The 25,732-nt window shown below is 27.3% G+C and overlaps 1 protein-coding gene across 1 annotated transcript; it reads right to left on the reverse strand.

Moving 5' to 3' along the window:
- Nucleotides 1-2,739: 2,739 nt before the first annotated feature.
- Nucleotides 2,740-24,335, reverse strand: LOC111638833 (26S proteasome regulatory subunit 8). Its single transcript, XM_023384587.1, has 9 exons — nucleotides 24,267-24,335; nucleotides 16,257-16,354; nucleotides 14,523-14,648; nucleotides 14,278-14,439; nucleotides 14,021-14,184; nucleotides 13,710-13,863; nucleotides 5,233-5,331; nucleotides 3,062-3,259; nucleotides 2,740-2,980 (listed from the first exon to the last, which is right to left on the reverse strand). Exons 2-9 carry the CDS (start codon nucleotides 16,347-16,349, stop codon nucleotides 2,927-2,929), a joined length of 1,050 nt encoding a protein of 349 aa, XP_023240355.1. The 5' UTR covers nucleotides 16,350-16,354; nucleotides 24,267-24,335; the 3' UTR covers nucleotides 2,740-2,926.
- Between the last annotated feature and the right edge of the window lie 1,397 nt (nucleotides 24,336-25,732).

Raw genomic sequence — 25,732 nt, forward strand, 5'->3', positions numbered from 1 at the left:
CGCCATCTAAAGACTTTTAAACGTATTAAATTTCGCGAAAATAATTATTGTATTTCGAATTGTAATAAATAATTATATAGGCCTATTTTGTTTTAACGATTAAATTTAAAAGAAAATTTTTTGTGCGTATACAAGCGATGCAATCATTTTAATTATTTAATTCAATACATCGACTATTTTAGCACCAAATGTCGACTTTATTACGCTTCGAAATAAAATGATTATTTACGCAAAATTTAATAAGATTAAAAACTTAGATGGCGCTACATTATTTTAAAATAACAGCGCCATCTAAAGTTTTATGAAACTTATAAATAAATCCTATATATAAAGTAGAAAATAAGAAATTAAAAAATATATTACCGTTTCGCTTTAATTTTTTCATTTCAAGAATTTTTAAGTATTTTCTATAATTTTATTTATATTATAAACGTCATAAACATGTTTTAATATTCACGAAATGAAATACACGCGCAAACTTATAGATAAATTGTGGAACTGATGTTACGAATGTTGAAACGAAAATTTAATTATTTTAGATAAAAAGATAATGCGATCGCGAATTATTAATATTTTCTAATTTTATTTGAAAAAATTAAAATAAATTTATATAATGCAAACCAAAACTATATATTTTTGTAGTTTTTGACTTTTTTACTATGATATAAGAAACCAGCCACGTGTTTTTATACGTAGTTAATAGTAAATGAATCCTTGACCCGTTACAATAGTACAATGGCGTGGCACTAATTCGTTTAAATCTATCACTAGACAAATAGACTACTGCGTGCGAGTTGGGCGTGAAAACAATCCTTGACCTTTTTTTCTGAATTCATTCTAACTTCGAGTGAGAATTCTATTAAACAGAATTATATTCTCTTTAAAAAAATATTCTGAGAATTTTTATAGCGTTTGTTTTACATTAATTTACCACTTAAAATATTTTTTTTTTACCATCAATATGTGAATGAGCCAAGAAATGTCTGCCATTCATATCAGTAATCTAATCTAGCTCATTAGTGTAACCACGTGTGTAAAAATAATCGTTATAAATACAAGTAACAAAATTATTTGTTTAAAAAAAATACCTGAAAATAGTCTTTAAAATTATTCAGTCGTTGACAAGTTTCGGCGGATAATTTGCAGAAGATAAAAAGTAGAATTTTGTCTTATTTACTAATTATACGAAGAATTTATCTTAAAATTCTTAAGATAAATGCTCTCTCTGACAACGTTTATCGTTCGGTACTTTCTTCCATTAAACAAATCTTTTTATATTGACAATTTCCTTTATTTGTACAGATAGCTTATCAATTAAAATTTGAAAAAGATCCTTAAAGAAAACGGACATAGAATTTTAAACATATTTTTAATAAATAAATTTAGTAAAAGTTCCAAAAGCATTTAAAATCTAGCAATTACATTAACATTTTCGGACTTTTAAAACCATTTTCAGGTTACACGTCTTATTTTTCTAAAAAAGGGTAACTTAAAGGTTGTTTTAAACATCCGAAAACGTTTATATTTTACTGCTAGATTTTAAAAGTCATATACTTCGTTATAGAATTAACACTAAACCAAAGCTGAATCTATTTATATATGTATTAATATTTTTCAAATATATCATTAAAGTGATGCTAATATCGTTTTAAGTTACTTTAATACTTTGGCTTTTCATCAGAATTGTTGACTCATTAGTTATATAAGAAACTCAATGTCGCGTACCATTCCGAAATTGATATATGTATCATTCCAATATTTACCGTTATTTTTATTCGGAGTTACGTAAGTTTTACTTTTTAAGAATTTAAGATTTTTATTGTAACTGTAAACAGCAATGCAAAAATTTTAAAAACTTAAGATATACCGTATATTTATATTTTTAATTAGTGTTATCGTGTCGAATTTGTTCTACGAAATTACTAGAACGTAGGTTTCATTTAAGGAATCAACTTTTCCCAAATTCTTTTTAGGTGTTATACAATGCCAGAGAAGGCACTAAGCCAAAAGAAAACCCTTTAACATTCTTTCGGGATGAGTGGTGCTACGTCATTTGATTCAACAAACATTGTCTTAGTCAATGAATATTTACAGACGAATGTTATTCGTTTTTAACTTAAGGTCAGATGATGCTTTATTCTTAAACGGTAACTAAATAAAAACTTATTTCTAGCGATGTCCTTTGCTTACATAAAAACTTAATTATAATCTAATGAGGTGAAGTTTTTTAATTCGGTAAAAGTAGCTTGTTCTAAAGATAGCAATGGGAAAAATTTACATTTATTATTCGGTTTAAAGAATATAGCATTATAATGTTAGCCAAAATCTGTCAAAAACTGAAAGGATCTTTATTATAATTGATATAAACATTAAAGGAATGATGTGACTACTTGACAGAACGCGTTCTTTGTTGGTTTAGTTCCAAGTTTTTAGATCACGAGTCATTATGACAAGCCGACAATAGTTAATCCTAAGAGTGTCGCCAAATATTTAGTGTAAAAATTACCGTGTCGAGATTTTTAAAACGCAGTTTGCCAAATGCATTCGTTGTGTTCTGACAGTTAAGCATCCTATATATTTCAATCATCAGTTTATCATTTAGATAGTGGTCCTGTTTAATATCAGTAGTCAAGTGGATGTTGTTAAACAATATCTTGCAGCAAATATATATTTTTTAATAATAATAATAATATTTGAAGAGTGATGTTGTATATATATTTTTATACAAACAGTAAACAATTTTGGATAAAAAACAATTCCATATTTATTGGCAAAAATTTCCATTAGTTCAAGCATCAGTCATTTAGTAATGATGATGAAAATGATTTTTTTTTTAAATCAGGGAGTAGTTAAGAAATATGAAATACAGAATACATACATAATTTACAGATCATATTAAATTCTAAGACAAAATAATAAGTAAATTCTATTTCCATAACTTTTTAATTGACATATTCTTTTCAGCATCTTTCTGCATGACCTATAAGATAAAATAAGAATTATTATTATCATCATTGTCATCTTAATGTATTTCAGAATAAATTTTATGATGATTTTTTACCTTTGCAACTGCCATTTCAAAATCTTCCTGAGTGACATGAACTCTCCTTTCACGCAGTGCATACATGCCAGCTTCTGTACAAACTCCCTTTACTTCAGCACCAGATGCCCCAGGCATCATTTCTGCAATTTTTCGCAAGTTTATTCCTCTTGTCAGATTCATTTTACGTGAATGGATCTTAAGAATGTCTAGTCGAGCCTATTACAAGAAAGGAAATTATAAATATTTTAGATGTGTAATTTTAATAATATTTTCATCTTGAACTGGTGATAAATAATTTCAACTAAAGTATTTACAAATCAAATCAAATAATTCAAATTTATTAAATTAATTGTTTACTTGGAAATTAAACAAAGATATGTATTAAATTTTGTGCAAAAATACTTTTCAACATTCACTACTCATCTTCAGAACTGTTTATTAGTGCAAATATAAAATTAAACAATTTGTTAATGTTGGTAGTGATGAAAATGGCAAAGCATTTGAAAATAGTCACATACTTTATGTATAATTTAAAAAATATGCCAATAAAGCATTAAATATCGAATAATTTGGAAGACAATATGAATTGTTATAATTAAAGAAATCAATGTTTCATCCATTTCCTAAACTGTATTTGCAATATACTACCAAATATATTAGCAAATTATCTTTTTAAATTAAATTTTGTTATTAAGTTATTCAAATAAATTGGACTCTGCTTAATGTAACCATTTTTGGGACTCATCTGTATTAATGATGGAAACCAATAAATAATATTAAGTAGGGTAAATAAACAATTACAATTGATGAAAATTCTGATTTTATTGACTTTGACATTAAAAAAAACAATTCTACACTGTTAGATAAAGGGAAAAAAATATTTGTAGTCTTTGTATTGTCTTCCTTTCATCTCTTATAAAACAACTTCAGCAAAAATTACCTGACAATAGATCAACTTTGCAAACCATGACATCACTAAGTATTGACCATTGTCTCAACCCAATTAAAAGTGATATATCAATAATAAACCTTTGCAAAAATGTTTTTCACTGATGATGCAGTATTAACTCACATTGATTTTCAATGGAGGAAAATCCATACAATCCAGTATGGAAAGAAACTTCAAACATGTTAAACATGTGGATGGAAGTAGCTCAATACCAAGAATATGTCAGAGAAAGATTTGGTCAATTTTGTTTTAAAAATTCCTTTATTATGTTACTCAAATGCAGAAGTAGAGCATTTATTTAGTCAGATGAATATTGTTAAGACAAAACTGTGGAATAGATTTCACTCAGTAGCACATTAACAATTAGATATGGTTTGAAGAGATTAGGGAAATGCATCTATGATTATGAATTGCTAGTAAATGTCATTGGAAACATATGCACTATAAAATCATACCAAAATTTAGAGTCTAAAGAAAGACCATCTTTTGAACACAATGAAGAAGTTATTTATTAAAATTCTAAATTACTTATTAAATTATAATTATTAATTTAAATAAGAGATGGTGCCTAACACTTACCTCTAGTACCAAATTTATTTGTATTAATTATTTGATTATAGCCATATTATAGCCTGAATATATAGGCAACTGTTGGATTATTAATGAAGAAATTGAAGAAGTAATGGAATTTAGTGACAAATGGACTTTCTGAATTAACTTAAAAATAAATTAATTAAAGGTTAATTTTTATTTTTTGTTTAGCTACTTTTTAGCAAATTTTGAAAATTTTAAACTTATTTTTATAAAGTTTTTTGTTTGCTTTCAGCTACTTTTATTTTTTTGAGTGGAAACCCTAGAAGAAACCAATATTTTGTCAGAAAATGTTAAAGCAAAAATTATGAGATCCTCAACAGCCTTTCAGAAAATGATTTACAGAATTGCTTTGAATGTGGCAGTATTGTATGTAGCTGTGTGTCAACTCAAAAAGAAACTATTTTGAAGGAAATCATAGTTGATTTTTCCAAGTTGTTAAGTAAAAATAGATACAGGTAGAGTCTTTTTGTGTTGGATGTCATGTTTAGTTAAATCTGGGTAAATGTAACTTAAAAGAAACTTAAATTATGAAAAATTAATTAAAGAATAATAAAAATTACAATAATTTATATTCTTCATTGATGTCATCATAAAAGCAATCATTTTTTGTATATTAAATTTCTTATGATTAATTCATATTACTTACCTCTTCATTTGGAGGAGGAAATTCAATTTTTCTGTCTATTCTTCCTGGTCTTAAAAGAGCAGGATCTAGAATATCTATTCTATTTGTGGCCATTATAACCTAAAACAAAAAATTTTTATAATCAAAATGTAAATATTAAAACTTTAATATTAATAGAAAATGAAAATTTTTTAAAAATCTAAAAAAAATTACTTCTTTTTTTATAACACTAAATATTTTTAATATATTTAAATCATTTACTTATACAAACATCAAAAAATTTTTAAGATATAGTATATTTATGATTTTTTTTTTAAATTTTCAACATTATAATATATGTATAAATTTAAATTTTCATATTTAAAAATAAATATTTTTATAGAACAAAGTTTTCAAAGTTTTTATCTTATAATCTTTACTATTATTTATATATTTACTTTTATTTATATTTGTATAACTTTGATCTCATTAGAACAACTCTTGAAATTTGGAAGGCTAAATAATTTCAATAGACACTCTTTTAATAATTAGTATTTTGAAAAATATGAAGTAATTTGATTTTATTTTCTTTTTTTAATAAAATAATATGTATATAAATAAAATTGCTAGACACAATATACTATAAAGCTAGACTCCAATCAATGCTGAATTCTATCAGGCTAGATACGGCTAATTACTAAATAAATTATGCAACCAACTTTGCACTAGAGGGAGGCATTAGGCACCATCTCATCATCTCATAATAACTTTAATTAATTAAAAATTATAATTATTAATTTAAATAATTTAAAACTACTGAAAGAAAGAAATTGGCCTGGTTCTAAATTATTTAAATTAATTAATTAAAAATTATAATTATTAAAGTTATTAAAAAATGGCGCCTAACGCCTCCCTCTAGTGCCAAATTGATTGCATAATTTATTTAGTAATTAGCCGTATCTAGCCCAATAGAATTCGGCATTGATTGAAGTCTAAATGATATGTAGTTTATGCAGAGTTGTTCTTATGATAAATTTTAATGAAATTATTTTTTTTTATTACAATGCAGTTATGTAATTCATAATAGCTTATTTGACATCCAATAATTTTTATGAAGTAAGGATATACCATACACTAAATCAACAATGCTAATTTTAACAATAACTATCTTGATGATTTTAACCTAATTTCCAACAATCAATTATTAACTTAAAAAAAAGCAAGAACGAAATTCAAATTAAAGATATAGAACATTTTTTAATGATTTCATCATAAATTTAAAGTCTACCTTTACTATCTGTGAAAAAACAATCAGTACATACTGTTAAATTCTGTACATTGTACTATATTTTATGCTCAGTTATTATAAATATTGGGAGATTAAATCCTAATTCAGGAGGTTCAATTCAAAAATCAATATAGTGCTAAATTAAAATTGGAAATAAAAGAAAATACAAGAATGACAGGAATGATAAAAATAAGCAAATATTTTTCTCCCTTGAAATCAAAAAATTTGTTTTCAAATTTCACATTCATTATTAATTATGCTTCTTAGTAAAAGCATTTTTAACTGAAATTTTATTTTTATTCCAAATTCAATCAATTTTTGAATTACAAATTAAAAATTATGGAATTAAGAATTAAACAGATAATTTTAATTTTATTTATTAATTGAATCATACATGAATATCATAAATACAATTTCCAAGTGTCATTCACTATAATGCTTTGCAAATGTTAGCCATATAGTACCACTTCTATCTGCTTATTATAAGCAGTTGTTAGAAAGCAGGAATTTTAACTGTATTTGCCAAATGTTTGTATTGTACTACAGATATCCATTGCTTAACAGTTTTGCTTAAAGCAGGATTTGACCAACATGCAAAATTAATTGTGACAATCCCTTTATATATGTGGCAGAAGTTTTAATTAACATGGTTTTAACAGCTGTCTTTACTTAATATAGATATGTTTTTCTCAGCAAATAAAGTGTTGGTGAATTTGATATTTTTATTTGGAGGATGATTTCTGATATAGATATGTAGTTTATCTACGATAGTTGCGAAATTTAACAGATTACTACTAATGTGATATTGTATTCTTTGTTTAGAAACTTATTCTATAACTTTTCTTCACATTTTGTTTGCACCAAAATTGAACCAAACTGTCTGCAGATAAAATGCACATCAGATACATTGTATACTTTTTAAGTTTTGTAAAAGATATAATGCTAACAAACAGTAAAAAACACTCTTAGTATGTATGGAAAAGATGCTCCTAAACATCGGGCATGTCAAATGTGGTTTTGAAAGTTACGTTCAGGAAATTTTGAACTAAAAGATACGTAACATATGGGGCATCCAAAAGCTGTTAACAACAGAAATTTCAGAAAGAAATTGTTAAAAATTGACAAACAACAACTTGTGAATTTGCAACAAATCTTAGTGTGTCACAGACATGATGATTGTGTTCCATGTGCATTAAGTGAAAAAAACAGACTGGATCTAGTTTAATTTTGTCTGACAAACATAGAGAGCATTAAAGTTTCATTTTATTTTTAAATTAGTTACTCATTTTTATCATGGAATACTTTTTTACAGATGACAAAATAAAAATATTTCTTATTAACCAAAAGTTTGTTCCAGCAGGTGGTAATTATGCAGATTAATGTGATTTCGATGACAATGGTAGCATCAAGAGAGCAATTAATCATGTTAATCAAGGGATACCTGTATTATTTTATCATCACCATTAATTAAATTTGCTTACTTTTTACTTTTTATGGTCTTTTTCAATTTTTCAATATAATTTTCTGTAATGTGAGGCAAATGTTAACTGTACAATGGCTCTTCTTAGTGGATTATAAAGTAGATTGAAAATGTTAATTTTCAACCAAAATTTTTATTTGTGAATGTTATTTCAACCTGGATTTTATGATGGTTGGTACAAGTCTCTTCCTACTTAAATTGTAAAATATAAGCCTGTATTATTTATTTTTTATTTTGTTTGTAGGCCTAATGTAGGCATACATCAAACAAAGTAAAAACTATTTTATTTCATTTTAAATAAATTTTGCTTTCATTATTCTATTTTGCATGATAAAACTTCTAATAAATGAAAATAGACAACTAAATGGCCAAGCAGTTGAGCTATCAGACTACTCTGGGAACAAATCCCGTCAGAAATTTTTTGGGGTAGTCCATCTTGGATATGTTGGTCCCATCCCTCACTACCCAGCCATCTCATTGCAGGAAGCCAACAAACCATGATGGGCTTGAAAAAAAAAAAAAAAAAAGTCCTCTAGAGCCCACAAGGGAAAAAGAATAAAAACAACTGTTTTCTTTGTACAGTACATATAGTGAAAGTGAACTTTAAAAGTATGACTTTGTAATAGTATTTTATATATTGCCATATATGACAGGCAATCAACTAGTAGTAATATGGTAAATTTAACTTTATACTTGAAAGAATTTACTAAATTTTTAGGATGTTCACATCTATATCAATTATGAAGATATTAGAATATTTAAAATTTGGAAAATCTGTAAACAATCTAAAGTCAATTAGAATCCTAAACATACTGAAAATTATGAAAAATAAATTGATTTAGTAAAAATTTATGGTAGAAATTTATCTATAATAAAATTAAAATATTTATATCATATGAAGAAATATCCATTAAGATAAATCAGGCAAACATTCATAAGATTTGAAGCATTCAGAAATAAATTATAATTTATTTCTGAATGCTTCAAACCAACTTCTCTGAGAAATAATTATTTCTCAGAGAAGCTGGTATACTCAGTATATCAATAAATCAAAAATATTTACACCTTGAAAAAAATTCACACATCATCTATCATCAGACAATAGTTAAGTCTAAAATATATTATTTTTTATTGGGTAAATGCAAAAATTTACTTCTAATTACAGAGTATTCAGCAAAAGACTTTTTAAATGTCATCAATAATTGATTTTTTAATTTTATATTAATTTACTTTTTATGGAATAAGACAATTGTCATCTATAAATTTTATTCAATATTATAATAATAATATAATTGCAATTAATGCAAAAGTATTGCATCCTTTATAAAGAACTTAAAGAATAAAAATTTATAAAAGAAAATATATTAAATTTCATTTCAATATATGTATGTACATAGCAAATATCATAATGTCTTGTTATGTATACAAAGAAACAAATTTCTGAAAATGAAAATAATTTTGGTTTTGTATATCATTGTTTTGAAACTACTAAATTTGAAAACATTTCTACCAATAAATTTATAAAATTTTGCAATTGCTTTACTTCTCTGAAATTATTTCAACCCTTGCTTGAAAAAAAGACAGAGTAACAGAAGAATGTTATAAAAAATTATATTGAAAACTGTTTAAAAAACTATTGGAAAAATTACAACAAGAATCATAAGAACACACACACCCAAAAACAGTTGTTCAATGGAAAGATAAAACAGTTAAACTATTTTATTTTGAAATATTGTTTATTTAAAATTTAAAGAAATTATAAAAGGAAAGAATGCCATGGATAAAAGAGATGATATGATGATAAACTATAAAGTCAAATTATGTCTTTGGAAGTGTTAATATCTTTATTGTAGCTGTTGTGTTCTTCACAAAAATTATACATCCAAATACAGTAGAGCATCGTTTATCCAAATCAATTGGGGCCTGGGGTTGTTCGGATAACTTATTTTTTGAATAACCGATTATGTATAAAAAAATATATTAACCTATCCCATGTTTAAGTTTTTCTCCGTTGCATGTCGCTTTGCTTTGAATTTTCATGAATGTTAAGCCTAACGTAAATTTTTTAAAATAATAATCGTGGCTATTGTATTGCTAAAAATTAATTCTTTATTTTGTACAAACAAAATAAATATATTAAAAAATATAAAAACAAAAAAAAAATTATACTTTAGAAGTTAATCTAGAATCAAAAACATTCGATTCAGCATGACACAGTCCAAATGGAATGCTTTTGGTTAACCGATGTTCTACTGTAATAATCTTTGTTATTTTCATTTAGAAAATCTTGCTTTATATCTTTATTAACAACTCTAATATTAATTCAAATAAAGACTAAAAATTCAGATGTTAGTTTATAATCCAATAACCGCCTAATAGAATAATCAGAAAAAAATATGTGAAATAAGTGTAATACATTACATTTTGTTTTGTACACTGTTTTAAAATATCACATTAAATGAACACAAATTTTTTTAACAAATATTTCATATTATAATTTAGCATATTGTCTGAAAAGATTGTTCTTTTTTTGGACTATAGTGAAAAGTCTATGGTCTTCTTTGGTTTCTAATGTAACCTGTTAAAATACAAAATGGTATAAGGGTTTTAGTATCACAGGCCTCAGAGTGCCATTTTCCCTCCAAAAAAGTGAGAAAAGTGAGTTGAAATACAGAAACAGTGAGTAAAAAGTGAGTGTAATAGTGACAAAACAAAGCAAAAACATAGAAGGAAAACTCAGCAAAATAACAGTAAAAGTTGTTTTTTTTTCTCTTTTTACTCTGTTATGGTTAAATACATTTTAAAAATTTCTATATATACTGTAATACAGTAGCCACTCATTATATCGTGGATTCGGATATATCGCTTTTTTTTTTNATGACTAAATACATTTTAAAAATTTCTGTATGTATTGTAATACAGTAGCCACTCGTTATATCGCGGATTCGGATATACCGCTTTTTTCCGCCCTCCAAATTTTAAAATACCAATTGCCATTGAGTTTCTATTTGCAACAAAATACAGTATTCATATTTCTACCATTATCCTTAAAACTACCACTTAAGGTGAAACAATAAATTCATCAAGATCTAAATATGCATAACAGATAGACATATCAATTGTCATTTGTTTCCTTTTGATATTAAAAATTGTTTATTTATTAGTTTTAAGTACCATCTCCTCATTTACAAGTTTCTGTAAATGAGGAGATGTTTCTGCAAATGAGGAGATGAGGAGAATAAAAATTCTCTAAAAAGCAAAATAAAGTTAGTTCTGTATAAAAAATTTCCATTCAGAATTAAAGAAATCTTTTTCTTACACATTATGTGGTGAATTTGAAATTTCACATCTTTATGAAAATTGATGGTATTGCGTCAATTCACATAAGGTGTAAAATTTCAAATTCACCACATAATGTGTAAGAAAAAGATTTCTTTAATTCTGAATGGAAATTTTTTATACAGAACTAACTTTATTTTGCTTTTTAGAGAATTTGTACTCTCTGTAATTTTATAAGTTTTGATGGTTCTATTATATATTCCATATTTTTTTTAAAAATTTTCAATAAATAATAAAAATTAATTTAGTAAGCGATTTATTTTCACAATAAATCACTTATTGAATACTGTATAATAAAATTGTAACTGAACTAATATTTCGTTTTTATACTGACAGTATTTGTCTTTACATATCATTATTAAAGAAATAATGCTATATGTGTGTTGGTGGTATCGATGTTTACATAAAACGTCAAGTAATACAATATAACCAAGAATAAAGTTCAGTATTAAAAACTAAGCTGATTGCATAGCATGTATAATCTGTTTAGTATAAGCCCAGAATTTTTAGTATTCGGTTATATCACGCTTTTTTCTCTGTCTCCCCACAAGCGCAATAATAAGAAGCTATTGTATTTCCAGTAAACCATAAATACTTATAATACTTACTACACGGAATAATTATACTTGTAGTCAATTTACACATATATTTAGGAATATATAGATGTGATTAAACGTTAACAATATGCTATGAAATCATTAAAATAACTTTATTCTATATAACTCAAGTTTATGAAATTATTTAAAGATATATAAAGTAAAAAAATATTCTTGTAAATGACAACTCCATAACCCAACTGTTAATTAAAACCAAATGATTTGCCAAATTATTGGGCAAATCATTTATAACAAAAATTTTCAAATCATAACAAAAATAATTAAATGGTCAGAAACGAAATAATTTGTCTAGAGGTAGGAAGTTACACCACTGTCTCATGTTAATTTTAATAATTATAATATATTTTAAATTTAGAAGTGGCAGCAGTGTTGTCAGCTTGAGAGATTAATCCGTCGGCATAGTGTGTTTTTCCCTACAAAGGGATTTTCTTAGAAAACAGCCAAAAACGTAGGAATGCTTAAAATACTTATTTTTAATCCCCATAGATAGAAATGCAACTTTGAAGAACTAGATTTTGGCTAATAATGACAATATGGCATGAGTACATAACTTTAATTAATATTGGCTCAATTTTGGTTTCTGAATTTGTAATGAGAGAATTTTTTTAAGTGCATGAAAGACCTACATATGTGAAAAGAATTTGTTTCCTATAACCTAACAACACTAAGCGAAAGTTGTGATTTTGAGTCCCACTCAGGACCGAGTATTTTCTTCCAGAAAATTCTAGTTTGATAGTTCGATAATTTGGCAGATAGTTTGGCTTTAAAATTATTTTCAATTGGTCCCACATCTTAATTGAGCATGTGGAAATGATCAAAAAAAGTGAGAAAATGACCTGAAAGGTGAGGATACTTCAAAAAAGTGAGTACAAGTGAGAAAAGTGAGTGACTCCGAGACCTGGTATCATCACCATGGACATTTTTAATTGTTTTGCATTTGGGAAATGGAAACTTTTTTGGGGGTTTTCAGTGATTGCGAGTGATAGATTTATCAAGATAAATTTTGTATCTTCAATTCAATTTAAATAAAATGTTATGTTTAATTTTCCTGTCTTGAATTTTGAGTCAAACAGTATATTATCTATATTTTTTTCAATAAAAAAAATCTATTTAAATATAATTTACATATGTTTTTGTGTATATTTGCTAAATGTACACTTATATAGCCTGCAATACAATATGTGGCCTTCCAAGTTCCTCTGACATCAGATAGGACCTTCCAATTTCAAAAGACAGAACTACATATGAGAAATTTAATAAATGCAATTTAGAAAAAAATTCATATTAAAATTTGTTCTAAACTCAAGCACTAATCAATTAAAATGATTTCTATCACAGCTTTAACTAAATATAAGAAAGACATTTGGTATTCATAGATCAATAAAGTAAATAAATTTTATATTTGTTTTCATTATATAACATTTTCCCCATATTCTGAAAATATTTCAAGCACACATCCCTATAATTAGTTTTACAGTATAAACATGAATTCTTCCATCTAATTATTTTCAATTTTCCTAGTCTAAGACAAAAATAAATAATTATTATACTGTACAATAATGATCTTTGTAATATTAATAAAGCTTGTAATATTAATAAATTCTTTAACACAATATTGTATACAATAAATTTACAAAAGTTTATATTAGTATAATCAACTTTCAAAAGAAAAGATTACCTCTATAGACAAATCTACTATCTACTATGGAAAAGACAAATGTACTTCATACTACAGATTATTACCTTATAATCATAAACTTCATACTATCATATACTTCACTCTACAGATTATTACCTTAATGTTCTTTGTAGCTTCAAATCCATCCAATTGATTTAATAATTCTAACATTGTTCTCTGAACTTCACTATCTCCACCAGATCCAGCATCAATTCGAGAGGAACCAATAGAATCAATTTCATCCATAAAAATTATTGATGGTGCATGTTCCCTTTATTTTAAATAAAAAAGCAAAAACTCTTATTATAAATTTTTTAAAACAATTTCATTAATTCATTTTTAATACTTATATAATTATTTCAAATTTTAGATATAAATATATTCAATAATAATTTTTAAATTAAATTTTAAATTAAATTTCATCTCACCTTGCCATAACAAACAATTCTCTAACCATTCTTGAGCCCTCTCCAATAAACTTTTGTACAAGTTCAGAACCTGATACACGAATAAATGTACAATCTGTATGATGAGCAACTGCTCTAGCAAGAAGAGTTTTTCCTGTTCCTGGTGGACCATACAGCAAAACACCCTATTGAAAATTATGAAGTTGTTTAAACATTTTGTTTTGTCTGCTAATTTCTCTATAATATAAATAAATTATATCTTTACACAGGAATATTACCTTTGGTTGAGCAATCCCAAGAGCTTCAAACAATTCTGGATGTTTAACTGGTAGCTCAATAACTTCTTTAATTTCCTTTATCTGTTTATCTAATCCACCTACCATTTCATATGTTGAATCAGGAACTTTTTCTACCATCATTAAACTTACCAAAGGATCCACCTGATTAAATAGATAAAATTATTGTATAGATATTGTATAAAATATAAAAGCATTTATTCATTAATCATTATTATAAAACATGCCTTGTTAGGAAGAATTTTATGTAAAGTGTAACTGTCATTTCGCAATGCCACTCTACTGTTTGGAGTAACATCAGCTATATCTATATTTTTGTCAATATCAACCACAAACTTTCCTTCAGGATGAACCTATAAACAAATATTGAATAGAAAATCAATTTCCACTATCAAGTAACATAAAATTAAGAAATTATTCAAAGTTTTAATTAAAAACTGTTTATTTTTAAAACTAGTTTTAAATTAATATTTTATAATTGTCTATATAAATCAAAATAACCAGGAATATTAATAGGAAAAAATATATAAATGTACAAATGATCAAATTTTATAAAAATAATTTTAAATAACACCCAATTTAAAATGAAAACATCATCATCTAAGTTAATAAGGGATATATAGCAGCTGCCGTAGAAATTGCAAATCAATACATATTGTGCATGATACAAAGTGTGCAGTTAGATACATTAAATTAGATACATTTTACAGTGAAAAAATATGGGTATATTTCATTTGTTTTGTGGGATTTTTTTTGGATGTCTTAGGCCCTTTCCAGCTCTGTACTAAATGGCCTATTTTGTAGAATTGATAGATATACAGGTTACAACTTTTATTTTTTTGAGATAACAGTGGAATCTAATCATTCAAACCAAAAAATTAAACATGTTACAGTATCCAATACAGTTGGCCCCCTATAACACTGTTGATAATTCCGTGTTATATGAATTCCATGTTGTACGAGTCACTTAGATTTTACAAATACGCGTGCCGGGCTGTGAACAGCTCACGTATTTGTAAAATCTAAGTGATTTGTACAACATGAAATTCATATAAAACGGAATTATCAACAGTATTATAGGGGGGGGTCTATTGTAAAATGTTTTAATGTATTGCTGATACTGATAGAAGCAATGAACCACCTTAAAATGTTAATAGCTTTAGAAATAATCACAATTTACAAAGTATGCAAAACTTATAAATCAAATACTTTGATAATTCACAATATCATCTTCAATGTTTAGAACAAAATACAGCAGAAAATTTTTTAAATATTCTTTTCCATTTTGTTTCAAGCACCTAAGGCACTAATGAGTGAATCATACATTTTGCAATTATATAAAGCATGCAATGCCATAACATTGTAAATGCCATTTTTCTCTAAATTCATTTTATTAAAGAAATGAATTCTAAATGCAATGTGCTGCAAAAAAATATTGTGGCTATAGTGGCACAGTAGGTGGCTGTATTTTGAAGCTAAATTTATGAGCAAGCCATAAAGATTTAAGCACCAAAGTGCAAGTCATGACTTTTGCTGTTTAAAACATTACAGCTCATGTTTACATTATTTTGTTGTTCCAGAGAATTTGTAACCTAGTGAGTTTTTTATCATTTTATTATAAAATTTAAATGAATTCCTTCAAGACAAAAAAAGTGTTTTTTTTTTTTATCCCTGAAAAGTTTGTTTTTTGGCATTTACAGCATTAAAGCATTGCACATTTTATACATCAATATATAGTAATGTATAATTGTATATTTGCAAACTTTGTAAGTTATAATTATTTCAGATTATCAACACTTTTTATAAAATTTAAGATAGTTTATTGCCTTTAAATCCCCATGTTTCCTATTGCTGTGAATTACTAATACTTTATTTTTTAATCAATGTATTATAAAATAAAAATATACATATAAATATTATTATTTGTATTAAAAAAAATAATTTTAAATATATGAATTTACCTTCACCAAAACTTTTTTCTTATCCATTGGTTTAACTACTTCTCCCACATAAGATCCTTGTTCTTGCAATAGCTGAAGTTCTTCACGCAACATTCGAACTAAAAAAAATTTTGAATATTTCAAAAATAATTTAATATTAAAATATGTTTAAAAAAAAAACTTAAATGTTATTAATTTACAATATCATTTATATTTACAGAAACACATACTAAAAAAGTTACTTGAATACTGGTTACTTATTCAAGTTAGTAATTTAGTAGATTTATAACTAGAAAAGTTACTTACAAATCTACTAAAATAATACTATACTTTAGTTCTATCTGTATATTTTTGATTGGTAAATAGAAAATTTCATGACAGACAATGAAATAAGGATAAAAATATTTGATTAATATGGAAGACTACTTACTCAAGAGCAAATGAAAAAGTTTATTTTAAGTTACAAGCGCTTTGCTCTAATTGGTATAACTTGAATAACAATAAAATTTATCAAGTATAGAGGCCTAGTACTTTTTAAAAGTTCATATGTTGATAAAAAGTTTCTAAACAGACAAAAAATGCAAATTAGTATCAATTTAGATCTTTACTTAGTAAGCTACTGCTACAGCTCAGTTTCCTTTCTACAGGTGTCTCCCATCTAAACTGTAGCTATACTATCATAATGTGATAGTAATTTTTTGTTCATTTAGAAACTCTTGATATCAACGTATAAACAGTCTAGATTTTTTACAATATAACTTATTTTTTTTGATAGCAGTAGAATCTGATAATTTAAACCAAGCAATTAAGTATATTATAGTATCTAATAAAGTTTCTTTTGAATTCTTTATTTTCAATTCCTACTGTTTGTTTTAAATTATAATATTATGCTTATTAAAATAAAGAAAAACTATATTATGATATGTTAATCATAAGAAATATATCATCAAAAATATTATTTTTTACAAATACTATACAGAGTTATTATTAAAGAGAGACACTTTAACTATGCACTAAAATAGCATATGAAGAAGAAAATACATTCAAAATGTTAATTAACTAAAATTAATTAATTAATAATTGATAATGTTGATATCAATAGTTAAACTTTATAAAATATTGACAAATTAAAATTTGAACTTGTTCTGAATATAACAAACATTGAGTTTTTAGAAGCTTTTAGTCAATTAAGAGGAACTATAGAAAGCAACTGAAAGCTAGTTGATCTCAGTCATTTTATTAATATCATATGAGTGAAATTGTTTATCATTAAACTGATTCCTGAATTAATTTATTATTGATACATATATTTTCACTCTGTATTTAACTTACACAGAATATCTTAAAAGTTGCATTTGCATTACTGACTTGATAATGATTAAGTTAATTTAATCTGTGTTGGCAGATAATTCATTCACAAACTATTTTTGATCCATATCAAATATAGTTAGTTCTGTTCAAATCAATATGTAGATCAGATTTTAGCAATCTACATGAAAACTATAATGCAAATTATGTTTTATAATTAAATTTTTTTAAAGTTTCAGAAAGTTGATGTTATATATAAAATATTATAATATATTAGAAGTGTATATCAAGTCATTTTATATATGAGTACAAAATACAGACAAGGATACTAAAATTTAAGAGAGTTACATAATGCAAAAAAGTATAACATACTGTTCCTTTATACTGCCTGTAAACAGAATGGAAATTTTAATCTCAAGAAAAACAATAGAAACATTTATAAATCACATTTTATAATATATTAGGAATATTATAAAATCAATTTTCAGTGACTTAATTTTAAAAATGATGATCAAATCTGAAATGATAACCAACATTTATATTTATCTTTTTTGACTATCACAAATAAAATGACTGTGATCAGTGGATTTAGTCAATTACTTTTCAAGAAACATTTGAATGAGTATACATGTGAACTAGCACTTGAATGACTGCTACTCAAATGACTAGCTTAGACAATAATTATTTGAAAGATTACTACTTGAATGAAGTTTTCTTAATTAAGAGTAACAATTTGTAATAATTAAATTGCTCAAGTGATTAATAAAGAAAGCCATTTCACAGGCCCACATGATTCTGAGATTTTCAAAAATGCAACTGTTTTACAGTAATTCAGGTATATTGTTCATAAACATTACATCTGTTTTTCTGTATTATACAGATTTTTCACAATTTCTCATGTAAAGCAGATTGCAGCATTATACAAACAACAAAAATATTCTACTTTTAATCAGAAAATGAAAGAATAGTTGGCACTAAAATAGATTGATAGCAACATTGTAAAGTGAAATGATCAATAGCACTAATATAACAATGATTGTGTCACATTTTATGTGAAAATGTTATTTGGAACTGTGTTTAAAGTAATAAAATAAGCAAAATACATTTAGTGTTAACATAGCCTCTTGATGCCATCATCTAAATTTGTTATATACGTGGTAGTTTTGTAATGAAAAAAAAAAAAAAAAAAAGGCAGTGCACTATAACAGATTTTGTCAAAAAGGCATATCATGCATATTTCAATATAAACCTTGGAGTCTAGGACACAAAATGAGACCCAAATCATGTTTGTCACATGAGTTGAACAACTAAGAAAATAGAGTCACGGCAAAAAAAAATCTATTTGCTATTCCAATGGTATAGTGGGAATCAGTGTCATGAAGAATGTTATTTTTGTTTGACCACAGCAGTGAAGGACTACAACAGCAAAAACAAAGTATATTGTCTATCCAACACCTCTCTCTGCTATCAGCCATGTATCATATGGTCTTGATTTACTTGTACCATCTATACATCAGCCAAAGCCAAATATTATCGGGCTAGAAACAGCTATAATACTAATAATTTAATAGACAATTTGGCATTAGAGTTAGGCATTAGGTGCCATCTCTTGATAAATTTAATAATTATAATTTAATTAAATTTAAATAATAATTTTAAATCAGGTGTAGTAAGGACGTTTGGTTATATACATCAGCCTTGCCAGGGTTTGCGATGGCCGGTTGAATGCCTTGGGAGTTTTTGCATGTTGTGGGTGCTGAATGCATGCACAACATGCATTCAGCACCCACTGCCAGCATTGTAATAACTGGTAATGGTTATATCAGCATTGTAATAACTGGCAATGGTTATATCATTAGCTTATATATGCTGGAAGAGGAGATCTGCTTGGGTAGCATAATTGGCAACGCATCTGCATGGTAAGCAGGAGTTGCGGGTTTGAGTCCCGCTTCAGGCCGATTCTTTTCTTCCAGTAATTCTAAAATTATTATTTAAATTTAATTAAATTATAATTATTAAATTTATCAAGAGAGAGCACCTAACGCTAATGCCAAATTGTCTATTAAATTATTAGTACTATAGCCATTTCTAGCCCGATAATATTTGACTTTGGTTTATGTATAACTTTAAACATATCAGGTGTAGTAAAGATGTTTGATTACTTGTACCATCACCTACATCATCAGATTTTTCATCAGAATCATAAATTATTGCAGTGAGAGTGAAGACATGTATTGTACAGTAATTCTGAAGTAGTGATCCACAGAAGTTTAAACAAAGTAAAACAATTTTGTTTTTTATATTTTTATTTCTTTAACTATATTTCTTATTTACACAAATCATTTCTGTTTAGATTTTATTATTATTCAATGACTCTTGGATTATATGTTTGTTTTAAGAAAATGAAACAAATTCTACTAATTTCATTATTGTGAAAAATCTTTATGTAGTAAAAAAAAGTAAATTTATTTTTGAAATCGTATGGCACTTTCAAATGATTAAATTTAAATCAATTTTTGATAACTAATAAAAGTGGAATTTGTCTGATTAAGATGTATGTTTCTTTATGTACTCGAAAGTTTTTCCATGGTAAATTCATTACATCCATTTTTTGATTCCCACCATCAATTTTAGTACAACTTTTTATAGAGAAATTTTAGATAAAAATAGTTGGATACCTAGTCATATACCTGTCACACTAAGATTCCTTATAAAAAGAATCCTAGTGCGACAGATCAGAGTTGGGGTTGCACATTTCAAATTTGCTAGAGTTGGAGTCTGACTATTTGTTTATCAACTCCACCATACTGCTTATCACACCATCATCAGACACACATTTGTAAAAAAAAAGCTAAAGAGAGACTAAGTCCGAAATGCATGCTATCAAAAATAAAATAAATATATTGAGGCTAGTCTTGTGTCTGATGACAGTGTAAAAAGTCTAGAAATAAAGAGACCATTATATAGCTCACTTATACATTTTAACCTACACAAGAAGTGTATTATAGTATACAATCTTTTTTGCTACCAAGGATCACTGCTTTAGACATTTGAGTGTCAGTCTGCCAAGTGGCAATGAGTTTTCCAAAATGTTTGTTACAGGCAAATTTGTAATATTGTATTAGTGCTATGATTCAAGAAAGAACTTGAAAATTGAGCAAAGAGCAAATGTTAAATTTAGAAAATCTGCCATAGAAATCCATGAAATGAAGCATCTCATAGGTGAAAGATGGCAACTAAGGATGAAACCACAATCTTCAAGACCCAAGAACACAAAAAAGTCAGGAGTGTAACATAGAGCATGTTGATCATTTTTTTTTACCATAAGATTGTGTACTGGAAATGTTCCTACCAGTCAGACAGTGAACTTAAGATTTTTACTATGATATTTTGCAGTGACTGTGTATGAATATCAGTCATAAAATACCAGAACTGTAGCACAACCAAACTTGGTTTCATCTTGACAACACTTCTGCACACAAGTCTTCAAAAGGCAAGAAATTTTGGAAAACAACAACATGGCAGTCTTCTCACACCTTCCTTATTGGCCAAATTTAGCCATTTGTAACTTCTTTTTGCTTCCCAGAATGAAACTGAAGCTCAAGAGGATGGAATTTTGATACAGTTAGAGATCCAGTCCAAATTGCAACAAGTGCTTCAAAGTTTTTGAAAAAATAATTCCAAAAAGTGTTTGATGCTTGGCAGAAATGGTGAGATTACTGTATAAATTCAGTACTAGAGGAATACTATGAAGGAAATGGCAGTGAGATTTAAATTAGTTAAATGTTAAAATCTTTATAAACCAAATCTGGCTTCTTTTTGATTGTACTTCATGAATAAAGTGGAACAATCCATATTTTCTAATTTATTTGAAATTTGAAAATTTCGTAATACCTAATTTTATTATTTTACAAATATTAATATATAGATAACAAGATATAATGAGTGATTTGATCAACAATCTCCTGAGTCTCTGCCACCATATCATCACCAAAAATTTTAAAAGCTTACTTTCAGCCAAATTTATTTATAAGAAGTAGTATTTTCAGCTTGTCCTTTCAATACACCTCAGGTAATAACTGTCTCATGGCAAAGTAGACCTTTCTTTAGAGGTTTCTCATTTGTCTCAATATGCAAAACATTAAAATCTTCCCTCCAGCAATAGCATAATTAAAAAGATATTTTTTGATAAAATATTTCTCAAAATGGCCAGGACAGTAAGTACAAATTTAGAAAAGCTATTTAAAAAATTTTCAAATAAGACAATATGTTAAAAATGTCTTCATCTTTTCCTTTCAACACACCTCAGGAAAACATTAAGTAAAATGTTTTAAATATATTTTGTGCTTTTACTAATACATTATAGTTTAGCCTAATGTTTCTGAATAAACAAAACAAAATTCTACTATATGAAATCAAATACACTACTTGAGAAAAAAATATCTTTAAATCATTTTGACATTCTGAACATGGAGAACTAGTGGATAGTATTCATAGTGAATACCATTCACTAGTTCTCCATGTTCAGACTGTCAAAAGATGGAAAAGTACAGTTTATTTACTTAAGAGTTAGATTCAGTGGCATCAGGAGTAGATTAATCCAACCATTTTCCTTCCACAAAAACATTAATTGGTGTATATCAATTCTACAATAACATTCAAATATTTTTGACATTTATCTGAAATTATTCTAAATGTTCTAATAATGAAATTTTCTTAAAATATCAAAAAAATGAAACATTAAATTATTGTTTTCTTTGTTCTATTATTATCATTCTTAAAGTTTAAGCCTGTGTAATAACCAATTAACTGATTTTTTGTTCTTCCATTAAATTTTAACTTTAAATGTTAATTATTACCCAATAACAAATACCAAACCACTTTAATTATATAATACATTCTAATGCACTATCTATGTAACTGAAACAAAACTGAAATAAACAAAATGAGAATGTATGCACTAAATGTATGCATTTCTCAAATAAAGTACAAATAATAATAATAATAATAAACTTTATGCATCCACACAAAAAACAACTTCATCAACTACAAATCACACATTCATACACTAAGGACAAACAAATGGAGTTTGGCCTAGACAAATGCAAAACACTTCACATAGAAAAAGGAATCCTGAAGAAAGAAGATTTTGCACTTGGAAATGGAGACGTTATTGAATCCATGGAAGAGGGCGAGTTCTACAAGTACTTAGGATTCCAACAGGCCAAACTAACAGAACATACACAAATAAAGCAACGATTAATTAAAGAATACCAAAATAGGTTAAATGCCATTCTCAAAACACAGCTAAATGCAAAACACACAGTTAAAGCAATAAACACATATGTCATCCCAGTACTCACATACTCTTTTGGAGTTATACATTGGACTCACACAGATCTCGAGCAACTCCAAAGGAAAACAAGAACAACACTTACTAAGCATAAACAACATCATCCTAAATCCGCCACAGAAAGATTAACCCTTCCACGTAAAGAAGGCGGACGTGGCCTGATTGACATAGTTAACCTTCACTACAAACAAATACAGTCACTGCGAGAGTTTTTCTACAAGAAACAAGAAACATCACAGTTACATAAAGCAGTAACTCTAGCAGACTCAAATAACACACCATTAAACTTACACTCACAACATACAGACATGACACAACATATAAAAAGCATAGACAACATTAAGCAATCATGGGCTCAAAAGGCTCTCCATGGCAGGCATCCTTACGACCTGGCCCAGGATTTTGTTGACAAAACTGCGTCAAACAGCTGGTTAGATCGGGGATGCCTCTTTGGGGAGACGGAAGGATTCATGATTGCCATACAGGATCAGGTCATAAATACTAAAAACTACAGAAAACACATACTCAAAGATACAACACTCACAAATGACACATGCAGAAAATGTCACATCATGCCAGAAACTATACAACACATCACTTCTGGTTGCAAGCTCTTGGCACAGACAGATTACTTACATAGACACAATCAAGTAGCAAATATAATACACCAAGAGCTTGCAAAGAAACACAAATTGGCAGACATCCACGAACCATACTACAAGTATATTCCACAGACAGTATTGGAAAACAACACGCACAAAATGTACTACGACAGAGCCATAATCACAGATAAAACAATTTACCACAACAGACCAGACATCACACTCATTGACAAACACAATAAAATCCCATACATTATAGATAGCCATTCCAAACACTCACAATGTACAAAACACATGCACTGAAAAAATTAGCAAGTACACAGAACTCGCCCAGGAAATAAGGCATCTGTGAAGGATGGATAGGGTGCTTATTGTACCTGTTGTTCTCTCCTGTACAGGTGTGATTCCACACACACTACATAAAAGCCTGGGAACATTACAATTGAGTAGAAATACATACATCACACTACAGAAGGCCACTATATTGAATACATGCCACATTGTTAGGAAATTCCTGAATACAGACACACACACTGACACACTTATTTAATTTTAGTTTTGTTTTGACTGCCATGCCTTGACTTTGGTCCGGCATAGTACACAGCCACCGGTGTGAACCGAGTATAACTCACAAAACGCAACATATTAATAATAATAATAATAGGTTCTTAATTTTCTTTACTTAAATTATGTAATAGATTAAAATATTTATAATGTATGATTTTAAGAAAGTTGGCTACTACAAAAATAAACAAGCAAATCATTTACCTTTAGCATTAAGTTCATTTCTTTGAGCCTGAAGTCTTCTTAAATTTTGGGTTTTTTCAGTCACAACCAACTACATAAAATAAAACTTTTGTTAAAATATATTTTTAAATAATTTATTGATTAGATTTCATTACATTTGATTTATGGTAAAAGTACACAATAAAAAGAATAATAAAAAATGGAAAGAAAATATCAAAAATAAGATGATAATTATCAGAAATTTAAGTACAGTGGGTGATTGGTTAACAAACAGATTGAATAACGAACACTTTTGCGAAAGATTTTTATGTTCGGACAATGAACACCCCACAGAACAAACACAAGAAGAAGCAATGTAAAATAATGAATACCAATTAGTTTTCCCTTGTCTTCTGGCAACAATTCGAAACTTTTCAGAGTGTAGGAGACGTCGACATCAACGCTCAAGCCGGTATATACTGATCAGATAGTATTCCTCTGAACTTTGAAACTCTCCCTCGTAATTCCAGCCTTTTATTTTTCTGACAAAACAATTCTTTTATGCATTTGCGAGAATGTCAAGTAGGCACTGTTTAATTTTGCGTCTGCTTTTCTTTTTGAAAGGTGAGAGTATAATAGCAAAGGTAGAGAGTGGGCAGAAGATGCCTAATGTTGCTGGGCAGTATACTGTGAACAGGTCTACAGTAAGCTGCAGTTCAATCTTACTTAAGAAAAATACTGTACAATCAAGAAGACTGAAGCAGCTAAAGGAATAACGAAAATCACATCTGAGAAATAAAAAACATCAGAGTTCATAATGGAACCTGAAATGGATCTGAGGACAGCAGAACGCCAAGAACACTTGAATGAAGAACACCAAGCAAATCAGCGAGATAGGTTTTTTCTGAAAAAGAGGACTAATGCCAATATCTGTTATTAAAGATCCTTTGAAGAAGTGGGAGGATGACAGAACAACGGTCTTAGAATGACATCCAAACCAGGTTGAGGCTTGGGGATTTCTACAATTGCAATGCTATTAATTATGAAAAATCCTGAAGAAGAGAGAAAAGCAATCAACATTAGACAATTTTTTTAACCCTTTCAAACAAAAAAAACATGACTAATAGAAATGCAAGACTGTGTATGTATGTATTTTTATTATTACATATAAATAAACATAGTAAGAAAGTATATACTTTTTATTTTTGGGGGTCTCCAGAACGAATTAATTAAATTCCCATTAAAGCCTATGGTAAATTGATAATCAGTTAACAAACAATTCGGAAAGCGAACAAAGTCTTGGAATGGATTACGTTCGTTAACCAATCACCCACTATATTATATTAATTAAAGCATTCCATAAATTTGATAACATTAAATTTAAAATTTTAATACAGCAGAGCATCGATTATCCGACCGCGTTCTAGTCGGCAAATTCAAATGTCCGCTAGTGATGTGGCGCTACAATATTTGGCTATGTCTTGGCTACTTTAATATTATTTTTACAT

Source organism: Centruroides sculpturatus, unplaced genomic scaffold (assembly GCF_000671375.1).
Source record: "Centruroides sculpturatus isolate CEXI.00-Female unplaced genomic scaffold, Cexi_2.0 scaffold1107, whole genome shotgun sequence".
Taxonomy (NCBI): domain Eukaryota; kingdom Metazoa; phylum Arthropoda; class Arachnida; order Scorpiones; family Buthidae; genus Centruroides; species Centruroides sculpturatus.